The sequence below is a fragment of the Telmatherina bonti genome (genome assembly GCF_933228915.1).
Source record: "Telmatherina bonti genome assembly, chromosome: 23".
NCBI lineage: Eukaryota > Metazoa > Chordata > Actinopteri > Atheriniformes > Telmatherinidae > Telmatherina > Telmatherina bonti.
Window position 1 is genome coordinate 13,025,221 of NC_136632.1, and position 14,285 is coordinate 13,039,505.

At 39.2% G+C, this 14,285-nt stretch overlaps 1 protein-coding gene across 1 annotated transcript in view; it reads right to left on the reverse strand.

The window, feature by feature from the left end:
• Positions 1-713: 713 nt before the first annotated feature.
• Positions 714-14,285, reverse strand: part of pdzrn4 (PDZ domain containing ring finger 4) — a gene marked incomplete at both ends in the record, with an annotated part of 28,073 nt that continues 14,501 nt past the window's right edge. The window contains 8 exons of the mRNA XM_079262910.1: positions 714-1,286; positions 1,379-2,437; positions 3,610-3,729; positions 3,933-4,034; positions 5,749-5,811; positions 7,276-7,374; positions 11,247-11,349; positions 11,973-12,244. Coding sequence (XP_079119036.1) covers positions 714-1,286; positions 1,379-2,437; positions 3,610-3,729; positions 3,933-4,034; positions 5,749-5,811; positions 7,276-7,374; positions 11,247-11,349; positions 11,973-12,244 — 2,391 coding nt within the window. The remainder of the gene's footprint in view (positions 1,287-1,378; positions 2,438-3,609; positions 3,730-3,932; positions 4,035-5,748; positions 5,812-7,275; positions 7,375-11,246; positions 11,350-11,972; positions 12,245-14,285) is intronic.

Below are 14,285 nucleotides of genomic sequence, written 5' to 3' on the forward strand. Positions count from 1 at the left end.
TGACAACTCTGACCCAGGTAATATTATAATACAATAATAATAAAAAAAAGGTTATTTTATGAGAAGTTTTCCTCCAGCAATTTGAGATTTCTTATTTCTCTCCTGCTGGACTGGCGTACAGCGTGGGCTGCGGTACAATCAAATAGTCTCACCTCGACATTAATGGTTTGGTGATAAAATGTATTAAAAAAAACTGCAATGAGCCATTTACAGTGCATTGTCATTCATTATATAAAAAAAAATCCTTACAAAAAGTTACAGATTACAAACTGTGAAAAATACTTTAATTTCCTCATTAAAAACTGCAACCTTGAACGAGGCAAGTGAAAGCGCTTCATCTGCTATGAAACTGATAAATGAAGAGTACAGAGACATAATACAAAGTGTACACAAAGTTACTGTGTTGGATCTTCTATGTTCTTCATGAATCATCTTTGAACCAACATGCTACTAGTTCCCAGTTCAATACCAAAACAGCCAGAGTAAAAAAGTTAATATCGCAGTTTTGATGGCTCAGGTTTGATGCCGATAATTGAACATTCTTAAACTGTAGGTACGAAGTTGCATCGCGAATGCTACAAAAGTCATCACCATTGACAATTTGAATTTTATTTCTTAAACTGCAGCTTTGAAACCAAATGGTGGACCCACATATGTAGACCACCTGATAGAAAAGAGTTCAGTTATAAATAGGCGTTATTTAAATGCATCCATTAAACTGTGGTGACAGAAAGGAAGGCATTATGTACTTTGGAGCCCTCTGGGACTCTTGCCCCATGGCTCATCAGTTCTTGGATGGTCATCCAATTATCGAAAATTTTTTTGTTCCGTTTTTTCATCATCTTTTTGTGACTGAGCTCTAAGATATTGATCTCTTTCCTGCCCTCCGCTCCACTTGTTGTTCCCTCCTTTAGGCATTCGAGGCGGCTCTTCTGCATGAACTCCCTCCTCTTCCTTTGCTCTCTGGCTCGTGCCAAGTGCTGCTTCCTCTCTTCCTTGCTCCAGTAGCGGCCCATCTTCATCTCACTAATAGCATCGTCGTCTGTCGTCATACCACCACTCCTCTCTTCTCTGATCCTCAGTGCCCGCTCCCTCAGTATACGATCACGAGCAGGCCTTCGTGCAACGTACCGTGTCCCGTCGGCACGAACTTTGACCTTCCATTCCAGACGGGGTTCTCCAGACCGTCCGTTACGATGCAGAGGATCTCGACATACACTGAGGAGACTCAGCTGGCTTTGAGAATACTCCAGGGAGGAGTGCTGTTGTAGCAGCTGCATGTAGCTCTGCAATAAAAAACACATTTTTGGTCACTGTTGCCATACTCACACTAACATCAGTATCAGATACAACATTTTCTCTTTTTGATGAGATATACCTGAAGTTGTTTGGATCCTCCATGGCCATGATAGGTGGCTGTCTGAAAGGGAGAACCATAGGGAAGCCCTCTCTTCGAATCTCTGGTCCTCCTCTTCTTCTCACACCTTTCATCGTCTGCTGGCAGAGCTGGGTCTGACTCAGATCGGGAAGGATTGCTCTGGTCTGGGCTGCTCGAGATAAGTGGACCTGGATCTGCCGGTCTGCACCGTCGAGCTGTACCTCCAGGTTTGGGAATAGGGATTGGACTGGAAGGTGTGGAAGAGGCCAGTCTGAGGTTTTTCTCGTTGATGATGCTGACATGTCTCTGCAGAGAGTGGTCAGGAGATCTCTCCATATCTAGAGGTGTTGACCGAGCACTCTCTGCTGTGTTGTAGGCACTGGAGCTGTCCTTTTCCCGGGTCTTTTCAGTGTCTGACCTCTCCGGGTGTTCATGAATGTCTGCCAGCCTGCTTTGTTGTTTGTGTCCATCTTTGGGGCTCCTTCCAGGGGAGCAGGGTGGGGGCTGTGACCGCTCTAGCTGGTGGGACTGGCGTAGCTGATGTGCTTGCATTATACTCTGGCATTCTAACTCAATGCTACGCAGCTCCTCGTTTAGCATCCTCAACTCCTGCTCCACCCCTCCTCCTCCTGCATCATCTTCCTCTTCTCCATCCCCTCCACCTTGCTCAGTCAGACTACACTCTATGCTGTGTCGAATGGAGTACACTCCACACTCTCCTCCATTGCGAATTTGACACTTGAGCTCGAGGAGTTGCTGGAAGCGATTCTCTAAACCAAGGATCCCACCTCCATTGCGAATACTCACCACCCCTTCATGATCTTGCCCCATGGGCAGCGTTCGAAGGCCCTGGGTTTCTTGTGGTGCGACAACCCCTCGCCTCGTTTGTAAATGCTCTGACCGCCATCGATCTCTCAGGCAGCGGGCAGGACTTCTGCGGTGAAGTCTAGTTAGCAGGGGCTGGTGCTCCGGACTGTCTGTACTACGCCCAAACCCACTGTCTTGATTGTTGGAGGAACAAGTGGCTGTGTCTGTTGTATTCTCCTCTTCAGCTTGATGCTGGTATATGAGGGGAAAAAGATATTAGGAATAAAACTGCTCCACATGATTTAGATACTATGCCATGTGCTGCAGTCAGATCAGATATTATAAACCATTTTCTTTCAAGGTGTTATGAGAAATATAGGGCTACTTTTATGGATAAGGGAAATGTTGAAGGATTTGATGAAATCAAAATGTGAAATGAGCAACCCCAACCTCCTCATGCCGAAAAAGCTGCAGAGACAAAAAGCCCATCTGATGATTATTCATTCATTATTCTAACCGCTTAGTCCGATGAGGAGTCGCAGGGAAGCTGGAGCCTATCCTTGCTGTCTTTGGGTGAAAGGTGGGGTACACCAGTCTCCCAGTTGGTAGATGGACTTACCAGTCCATGGCAGGGCCACACAGAGACAAACAACCACTCACACTCACTCCTATGGGCAATTTAGAGTACTTTGGACAGCGGGAGATAACCCACGCATACACAGGGAGAACATGCAAACTCCACACAAAAAGGTCACTGTCCAAGCCTCGCCCCTGCGACCAGCGACCTTCTTGCTGTGTGGCCACTGTGCTAACCACTATGCCACCGTGCAGCCCCATCTGAGGATTACTGCTTGGTTATTTGTTCTGACTTCTGCCATTGGACCACTTTTCTAAACCCAAATCATTTCAAGGTCTTAGAAAAAGATATGATTTGTTCATTCTGCTGAAACCGATTAAATCAAGGAGGCTCGATTGTCTTTAATCAGTGAAGGAGGCTGAAAGTTTCTGACATTTACTTTGTGGAGGGGCTGATACAGGGAATCAAACCACTAAGTTCACTGTTTCTTTGCATAAGTTTTAATGGTTCAACTAAAACTGTCAAATGCCTCTGTGCATCAAGGTTGTCTCTACAAAAGGAAAAAAACATAACTGCATGAAATCGCCACATTTTTAAGATGTATATTATTTTTGAGAGTTTTTTGCAGATAGTTGAGAAAGAACAAATTAATCTAAAAAATCTCCTTACTTTGCTTAATTTGATGTAATGTCTTGGTCTAATTAAAAAATTGCTCAGCGCTACATCCATTAAATACAGCATTCTCACCATTTTCCCCATTGCCAACTTTCCCCTGTTTTTTTTTTCAACTTTTGTTTTCACTTAGTTCACTTACTTTCACTTTGTTTCACTTAGTTTCCACCCTCACCTCATCTCCCCTGTCAAAGCTGTTCTCCCTGTTCTTCCTCCTCTCCTCCAGGATTTCCATCTTCAGCTCCTCAACCAGCTCTTGATGCTCATCATCCAGCCATCCAGGATCTTCCTCCAGCTGAAATCACAAGATCGTGTCAGCAACAAGTCTCTTTTGGTTTTCTTTGTATGTGTAGGATGTGTGTAAATGTGTAAGAGCTGTAAACAATCTGACCGAATGGACAGCAACAAGGAAAAAATGGTGTTCTGTCTATTTGACATGACAGATATAGTTAAGGCAAAGCAGGAAGGCAGTGTATAGGTGTGTGTGTATGTTTTTACCTGAATTTCTGGTCTAGTCACCAGTAGTATGATGCTCCTCGCTTCTTCACTTGACAACAAGGCAACAGCTTTCTCTCTGTCTTGCACTTCACAGCCATTTATCTGCATTAGAGACAAATAAAGATGGTTGTAAAATGAATGAATGATGGAACAAATTGCTTTAAATCCAGATGCACAATAAAGTCTGTGAAAAAGCTTGTTGATCCCAATAAGCAATGCAACATAAGTTGCATCCGGAATTTTCCTCTTGCAGGTTTGTTGACTCTCCACAAGCCGTCCCTACTACCCGCCTTTGTTCATTTCTGAGAGGCAATGGACAGGCTGCAGAATCACTCGTCAAACGGCATCAGTTGTGAGAGTCTGCGTGCACCACACCATCCAGACATACAATTAACTCTTCTTTGACAGGTGGCGTTCATCTTTTCCTCCACTAGACTAATGGGGCTGTCAGACGAAGATAATAGGGCCAGAAGTACAGCAGGCCTTACTCCCCCATAATCATTCAAAGAACTAGGAAACAAACACTATATTCAGAGAATGGAGGCACTTAATAGAGCATTTGCAGTGAAGTAGAGCTATGGTTGATGTATGATCTGCTGCTGCCCAGATCTTTAATGTAACTTTATTTAAATTAGTGGCAATATCACATAAAATGACTGCAAAGATAGACAAGACCCAGTTATCTGTTTTGTTTGTCTTTTTTGATAGTCTAGTGTCAGACAACAAAGCATATACTTTGAAAGCGGTTTTCAGTGTGTATACATAGGGTCATATACAATTAAATTGCGGGTGCCCCACTCAGCTACTATGCAAACATCGGTGTAAAACGAAAAAAAAAAAAAAAAAAAAGACAAAAAAATTAATACAAGAATATATAATTAATAAACAAGGTATAGAACAAACAAATACTTTTAAGGTAGAAACATTAAAAAACAGGAAGAAGCCTCTAAGAAGCACAAAGTGTCCTTTGTAAACTTGTCAAAAAGCTGCAAGAGGTTTGACCCATGAGATACATGTGAACTCAAATGTCAACATGTTTATAAATACATATACATATGATTAAAAGAAACACATTTTGCAGCCTCTTGTTAAGGCTCAGTGGAGGGGTCCTTGCCTCAGTAGCACACACCTGGCGTCACTTATTGAAAAACAAAGAGGCCACCCTTTGTTTTTTTTGGTGAGAACAAGGGCCAATGAAATTATTTCATAAAACTACTGTAAATCATTGAAGCCATCATTACTGCTTGTCTTTACACACAATCATCACAGTTTGCTAAAAAAAAAAAAAAAAAAAAACCCACTGGAATTTAGTTTTACTCTTAAATTCTCTATAATTTGCTTTTAACGCACAAAGTTCTTGCTCCAGTTAGAAAGAGAGACCTGAGTTAAAAAGAAAGCTATTCACAATCTCTAACCCCACAGGAGGTTTTCTGCAAAATGAGAGACAAAGGAGGGCTGTAACAAAGAGAGTGGTCCTAGAGATGATGTAGTGCTTGGTACAACTGCAGTTACGGACTTTAATTTTCCCTGGTAAAACGAGGTGATTAAATATACATATCCCTGTCCAGACTGGAGACAACAGCAGCTTGAGTACTCTCATCCAAGGCTGTCTTACAGGCAGCTTGGAGGATATAATGCCATGGCTTTTCTACCAAAGGAATATAAAGCCTTTTCCTTTTTCTTCAGTTTTCACAGTATTTTGAAGAGTATAGAGTTAAACAAAGAGAAGAAAAACAAAAGTCAGACATGATTTTTTTTTATTTTCTTTTTACAGCTGGTGTTATTTCACTTTGGTTAGAGAGAGGAAAATATTCACCTGAAGAATCCGATCGCCTTCCTTGATGCGCCCGTCTCTTGCTGCTATGCTGTTCGGCTCCACCTGTATGAAAGAACACAAATCATACCTGACATCAAGCCATTGTGCATTTCTGTATTCTCCAAAAAACATCAGGGATGTGTCACATTCTCCCCTTTTTAATATGGAAAAGGTTTTTTTCTTTCTTCCTCCTCGGAAGCAGTTGGAGTCACGGTCTTCCTGGTTATAGTAGCTGGTGAAAGACACTGATGTGACTTGAGTCTTTACATACAATAGTGTATGTGAGTGAAGTCTGTGTGTGGTGGAGCAGGAAGTTGGAGGTACGAGGGGAGGGGGGGGGGGGGGGGGGTGCAACTAAAACATAAAAGTGTTTGGAACATGGATGCAGTTCTATTTTAGCAGAATGAATCAAAACCTACTTTTTAGATGGGATCCCAGTGGATATGCATGCTACACATGCAAATCCAACATTCAACACTTACATTTTTGGCATTGAAGATCAAGAGATATTGTGACAAGCAGAAAAAGGAGAATGGTGTAGATATGAGACTACAAAAAAAGAAAAAACAATCCAGAGTTTTCCATTAAGTTGCATTAATACTACCCATACATGCATTTTAATGAGGAAAGATTAGCATTTCATGCTTTTATCAAACACTAAAATAGATGTGTTTTGTCGGTGGGAGATCGTTTTCACAGAGCAAGAGGAGCAGGTATAAACCAGAGGAATAGCTGGCATTCTGAAACAGTTCACAGATTAATTTACAAATATGTCTGTAATTCTGCTTCTCTTGTCCAATTGTTGGTTAAACAATCCTCTTGTTTTTTCACATCTTTGCCAGTGTGTTTATAATGGGATTGAAACTGCACCTGCAGTCAGAAGGATTTTTTCTAATTTAGCTTGCACTACTTAAATTCCTTGGAATTGCTTCATTCATTTAAGTTTGGCTTGGAGCTAAGTAATTTGTTTTCATTCTACCTTATCTTCAGTTTTGCAAGAGGAAGTTTTCTTTATGAGTCAGCAATGATTACAATTGGAAAAAAAAAAGAAGAAAATCACAAAAATAGGTTCTCTTATCGCTTTTTGTTCAAATGGATTCCACTAAATAGAAGAATGTGCCATTTATCTTATTGTTTAGGAGCGAAAAATAGTTAGAGCTAATTAAAACTTTTCAATTAAAAAGGGAGGAGGAACGTAAAGGCAGGAAGGGAATCATATTTCAGACTTGACTTCCCCTTTGGTCATGCGTGTCTCGTTTTGTGTTGATATTTGACTGGAAAACATTTTTCTCTCCTTCCTTCTTAATTCAGGTTGACTTTTGCTCTTCTTTGTCTCACAACGAGGATGCATGGTAATTAATTTCCAAAAATTATTTTCTTTCCCAAAAATGGCCATAATGGGACCTTCATGAAAAGATCTTCCTGTTGAGCATTTTAAAAAGCTTTTAAGAGCTACTCAGGGGACTGTAGCAATTATGTACACATCCAAACCGTAAATTGCATGGCTAAACAGTAGTTTCTCTGCACCTGGCTGACATAGATGCCAGTGTCCTCCTCATCATCAGTCCGGTAGCACAGTGTTAGGCCAAGCTTTTCCTGGGAGTTTTGCCGATGCAGCTCCACTTCCTGTTGCACATAAGACAAAGAAAGCAAAAATAAATCCATGCACTGGATTTCATTTTAATAAAAGGTTGATACTGGACATAGAGTTACAGAATTTACATTTTCTGATCACTCTTACTGCTCTAAGATTTAAAGCTCACTCTGATTCTGTTATACTCCTACTGATCATTGTAGCCAAACAGTGTCACCTTTTTGTCATAAAACCAAAACTTTCTTCACAGCACTGCTCCAGTCAAACAAAAGACCTTATGTCCTCATATCCAGCATCATTTCAAACCATTATCCATTGCAATGTTAGAGAAAATAAAGCCATAAAGAAGCCATGGAGGTGAATGTTGGGGTGTCAGCTGTCCAATTTGAGATACTGCCGGCTGTACAGGTCATGTCTGTCTAAGAAAATTATAGTTTTCAATTATTTTACCTTGTAAAATAAAGGTTAAAAAAAAGTTCAAAAGAAATAAATAGTGCAATGGTACAAAGGAGACCACCTATTTTCAGATTTGTTTTAAATATTTTTTTTAATTTATTAACTTAATGTGAGAACCAAAATGAAGTAGGTAGATCCCATTTTAGAGACTGACATTAGGAATCGAACGACCTTTTAATTAGCATTTGACTGATTAAAAGAGAATAAAACAAAGAAAGGGACTAAATTTCACTTTTCCCAAAAGCTTTAATGCTTGTCAATCTAATTACAATTTATAAATTAAAATATGATATGAAAAATAAATGTGCGTTAATTAAATGAAAACCTGCAAATATCATACTGTACCCACCATGCAGAGACAGGCCTTTAATGTTTATGATCCCCACCTAATGGAAATTTCTCTTAATTTAGTCCTTCTGACAACTGGTTCCTTTTGATCTCTGCTGTGTATAAAGGTAATCGCATAAAGATAACTTCAGTGGTAATCTTTATTAACCTCACACTGCCAAATTCATTTCACCCGTGCAGTGATATGAAGAAGTGGTGTCGATTGGCCACGGGGTAAAAAGGGACATGTGGGGGGGTGGGGCAAGAATTAAACCTCAGGCCCTTGTTATTCTGTCTTGGGAAACCATGATGGCAGAGACTGAAAGGGGAAGAAATTAATTTTTGTGGCATTTAACCCCCCTGTGCAAACAGCCCTGACCTTCAAAGGCTTGCTGTGAAAGGAGTTTATGAAACTAACACCATGTACTGCACTTTACTTCCCACACTTCTCACCAGTTTAATACGCTGGTTGATCTGTAAAACCGCTGACTGTGAAATAGCAGCCATGTTAATTGATATTACATAGCATCATGTCAGCGCACATCAGGTGTTTTGCCAGGTTTTAAGTAAATTCCTGGCATTTGAGGCTTGATTAGTGATGATTGGATCATAATATCCATGGAGTGTTGTAGAACGCATGGCATGGTAGTGACTTAAAATGGATTTCATCTTGCTTACAATGTAAATGTGTGCAGGCGACCTAAAGTCGTACCGACAGTAAGTGGCATTCTGTCTTTTAGAGGCACGTTAAACATCTGGTAAAACATTACAGACTGGCATGCATTTAACAATCACTTCCATGTTTCATTCAGAAGTAATTACTGCCAAGTGTAATGTTCAGTGGCTCATTGTTACCTCATTACAGACAATGACTTCCCTTAAGCACATAGCTGCGCTGTCTTTAAAACATAATCATTCAGGTAATGTCAGGCTTCTTGTTGATTCATGAAAAAAATGCTTTAGTTCTTTTTAATCTTGTTTTACTTCTTCGTTTTCCTTCTTTTTTGTGTATTTGTTTCCTTACCAGTATCGCGGTGACAGAAATAGAAACAGATTTCATGAAACAGTGTCTCCAACTGCAGCTCGGATCTTGTTTCCTCACTACTAGCTCTTTGTTTACTGTCAAAATATATGAATTATGAGCTAATACGACCAATAAATCTTTTGGGCAAATGTAATTATCCCACTGCACACATACAGCAGTGCACACTGTGAACACACAGGTGGATTGTTAATAAATTCTCTGCCTAATCCAGTCCACCATCACAATATAAATTCTGAACAGCTGCTCAGTTGACATTTAGAAGAGTGTTTTTTTATATATATATATTATTATTTATTTTTGACTAATCTCAAAAGAATATAGATTTTTTTTTGTTTTCTATTATTTCTTTTTCCATTATTTGCAACTGGCAGTGCTCAGAGTTTCTCTGCTTGGAAAATCCAGATAAAATTGCAACAGAAAGATGCTAATTTTTGGCTTCTTAACTAGCTCAAATTCTACACTATTTAAGCAGTTAAAAATAGGTATATTGTACATTTGTAATTAATCAAATTTTTGCAATACATTCTTTGTTCAAACGGCAATACATTTATAAGACTGTTTAGGATGGTAAAAATGAGCTTTTTTGTTCTAATTTTCAGCTGCAGCTAGCATGACTAACTACTGCTAGCCTTAATATTCAGCTAACAATTAGCCTGTGAATTTCTTTTCTTTCAATTATGTTATGTGTCTTTACCATGGCTGCCTTTTGTAAATGTATTTTTAAAGCATTGTTTGTGTAGGTCCTCAGAAATATATGCTATGTTTATACAAGCTGCAATATGCAGCTGACGAGATACATGGTTACAGAGTTTTGGTTGAATAAAACTGCAAATATTTGCTAACTGCCTCCAGATTTGACAACTTGTTCTGTTCTTAAAGGTGAGTTTGTGTGCCAATATTTCTTTTTGTTTGATGACTACTACAAACTGAATGAATCTAGAATTTGAAGTATAGCACTGGTTAACAAACCATTAACCAAATAATTAAAACATAACTGGCACACCATTTGACCTGGTTGTCATTAACAAAGTATTATTAAGCCTTACTTTGTCCAGGGGAAGATATAAATATCCAAATGCAATTGAAGCCATTCCTCAACCTTTTTTTTTTAAATCCACAATTTAAACTCTGGTAGGAGTTATGAATGGAAAGCCATTATTTATTCTCAGTTAAAGTATCCATAGTTTATGTAGAAGTAGCAACCTGATCTCTTCTGATGCCTGCCAGTATTATAGTGTGGTAGATAGTGGAAGTTGCAGGAGTATTATGATCGGTGTACTTGTGTGGGTAATCAGTTTAATATGAAAGTAAACCTATCAGTCCGAAGTATTGTTCCTGGGAATAACCTGTTCCATTTCATCCAAGAGGAAAAGTATTCCTGTTTCAGTTAGATACACACGGATGAACACGGAAAAGTGAGGGCAGCCGCTTTGGTGTGTGTATATGTCAGGTGGGGGTAAAGTATGTGAATGTTATACAGCGGACACCGTTCTGATAGAACTGTTATTAACACAGACAAGCCTTCCACCACCCTGCTTCCAATTCACACAGGATGCACTTATAAAGACAATGCTGTGAGGAAGAAGGACACAGCTGGCAGCAGAGAGCCTAATGACCCACAATGCAGTTCACTGAACCAGGAAGTGCTTATTAAACCAGCGAGGATCACTAAAAGTAGCAAATATTACCCATCAATGTCATCTTTTAGGGCCTCAAAAGCATCTGCCACAACAGTGCAAGAGTGCAGAATGTAGATGCATTTTTTTCTAGCCAGTGAAGTTAAACAAATAATGCAGTAAATTGTCATCTTTAGTTGATCAGACAAGAGATACCACTTCTTCTTTCTGAACTATCTGTAAGGGTTTTACTCTACATGCTGGAATCCCTGCTGAAAGAACATGGCAGTAATAGTTGTACTTCTAAAATACAAAGCAACACACCCCAAGAGACTGTTGTGATATAGTCAGAATTGGACAACTAGTTCTAATAACACTCATTTTCTTGTGGTTTTCATGCAAGCCTAAATAAATGGATCAACATGATAAAAAATGTAACATACTTATACTAAAACTGTACCTCATACTCATATTCTTCTGTCCTCTCCACATCTGCTGGTGTGTTGGACAGATACTCTGGGCATTCATAAAACTCGTGCTCCATGGTGTGGATGGAATGACAGCTACGAAGCAAAAAGCAGCGAAGGTAAATATATGCACTGCTTATCCCTTATATTTAGGTGTTTTTGTTTTTCCTCAATGGAATCATCATGTGCCATTTTTGATAAATTCTTACTTACACCTATTATACATCTCACAGATTTGCACATATATTATGAGCAACTATTTGTTTTATAAGACTAACTCATTTAATTTGTTGTCCAGCAACCCTTGTAAATATATACACAGAATGGATGGGGTATCAGGATGGTGTCATTCCATCATTAGTTGTTATTCACCCAGGAAAAGTCCATATAGAAAAAAGTGGATGTAGCACACAGAACCAATTATAGCATGCCAGTTTGGCTGTGCATAGTATCCCAATATCTCAGCTTTACTTTGGGTTTGTACACTAGTACATATGCTTAAAAGCTCTTATTAAGTGAAAGAGAACAGCAGTGCCATGTTGGAGATGCTTCAGATGAATTTGTCATACGAAAAAAAGATTTTCCAACACTGATTCACAAAATTTACTGATGATGTATCTGTGATATCTCATTGCATGAAATAAACTCAGCTACCTCTTATTAAACAGGTCTAATGCTAAAACCTACCAGCAATCATGCAGTTAAGTGCTTGACCTCACCTGTCAGAGAGCAGGAATGGACAGATATCTGGGACTGGTGGTGTAGTGGGCCGAAGCTTGGCCAATGCCATGATATGTTCAAAGGTGATGTCTGTTTGTGTGCAAACATCAGCCACACATACATCATGTGGTGAGCTGCTGGGGTTATGCACAACAGCATTCGTGGCTCTGGCAGGGGTTCGCCGAAGAACCTGCACAACAATGGGATCTCGCCTGATGGCCTCCACCACAGCGTCTTCATGTTCAGCCTTGGAGAAGTCACGTCCGTTCACCTAGAGTAAAAGAGATCAAAGTGTTCAAAAAGGTCAGTCTTGCGGACTATTCAGATAATGTGGGACAACCCCCTTTTAGTGGCTAATTTTCAAATAAAACTAACCTTTCCTGTAGTATCATTACTAACTTGTCAGTTTTGCCATCATTTTGTGACACCTTAAACTTTCCTACCAATCCATTTGTTCCAGTCACTGACCGAGCAAATATGTTGCCTCTCACTGAGGTCAACAAAGTAATCCCTGTTCTTCAGACATAAAGCAGTGGAGCAGAACTTCTGCTTTTGTCCCTCTGTTGATTCACAGTGAGACATTTGTTGGAGCATCTCAGCAGATAGACCACCTGACTCCCCTTTGTAATTCAGAAATGCAATCTGTGTCTGGAGGTCGTCACAGACACTGAGACATGTCCAAGTCCCAGATGATCACATACCCTTCACTACATGCAGCAATTAGCTTTATGACATTCAATGGATCAAATATAATTTTATAAATCATGCTTTAAAAATCAGTATTTTTTCTATTCTATTTTTCTATTTTGCGTAAAGAATATGTTGAAATTTCTCTTTGAAACAAACGAGTTGTCATTGCTGTAGTAAAATACTTCTGACCTTGGACAGAATTTTAACAGGGACCAAAGCAAGCGTTCCCCAGATGCTGTAGTTGTATAATCATTCTCTTCCATCATGAGAAATTGTGATTAATTGACTTTGTGGTTGATCAAAGATGACAGCAGTTAGGCACACAGATGTTTGTGAAGGGACAATAAACTGCATCAATTGCCTTTCCTTTTTAGATATCCTACACTGTCAGCGTATTCAGACAAACACATAATTTTCTTATAAATACTGTGATAAAATGTTCTGCATGCAGGCATGCTATGGGTCATCAGTGCTTTTTGAGAATGGTGTGTTAAAAAAAAATCTAGCAACTCCAAAGTTTGCACTGATTAACTCACTGTTGTGTAGATTGTAGCACACACTGGAAACTGAGGTTTTCTTTATGCCATCAACAGTAAAACTTTGTTTGCAGATCCAGTCAGCATCAGACCAAACTCTTACATTGATGTAACGACACATATTTGCTCCTCTGGATTGTAAAGTAGGTGTGTGATGGCTTCTTAAAGTTTTTAAATGTCGCATTATATGAAGATGGATGAAAATACTTTTTAAATCACCCGAGGAGAGCATCAGTAATGCATGGTTGTGACTGTGCTTCTGTGTTCAAACAGTATTTGACATTAAAAAGATCAGTGCACAACAGCTATAGAAAGCGTGTGCATTACTGTCTTACTCAATGTTATTGTGTTTGAGTCTGAAAAGTGTTTAGTGCAGTATTTTAGTACCGTCTGAGGTGATGATAAGGATGAGAGTATTCATATGAGGGATTTGTTTTCATGATTCTGTGTTACAGTTGTGTTTCGATCAATTATCTGAAGAAAGGCCATTATTTTGGCACATATCTTGGTGGGAGTTACAGGCATTATTTCAGTGTGTTTGAGAAAAAGTTGACTCCTGAAGATCATGGAGTCTTCACTGCTTGATAATAAAATGTGCAATAAGGTGAAAATATATCACAACTGGTATTTCCATATGGAAGACTTGCAAATCCTGGATCAACTCTTATATGCAGCTCATTGCTTCCTTAAACAATAGAATATCCAGAACTTTATTCACATCCACATCACATCTTTTAGCGACTGCAATGTTTTAGTAATATGATCAAAACTGGACATTTTAGTTTGTTCTGATCTCTTGTCAATTTTATTATCTGGTTCTTGTGTCCTCTTAATCCAAATCCTCCTCTTTGGCAAGTCAGCGACGTTTCTCTTGAAAAATGACATCTTCACAATTTTATATCTTTAAACATTGCAGTTGGATTGTTCAGAACAAACTTCCTTTTAAATAGTCCTTAACTAACACAATTAGAACTTCTATCTCTTGTAAGTTTGTATATATAAGTGACTTTCAAACATACATACTATGCGTCTGTCCTAGAAATCATCGAAAGCCTTACCTTAATATATAGAGATAGGAGTCAAGGG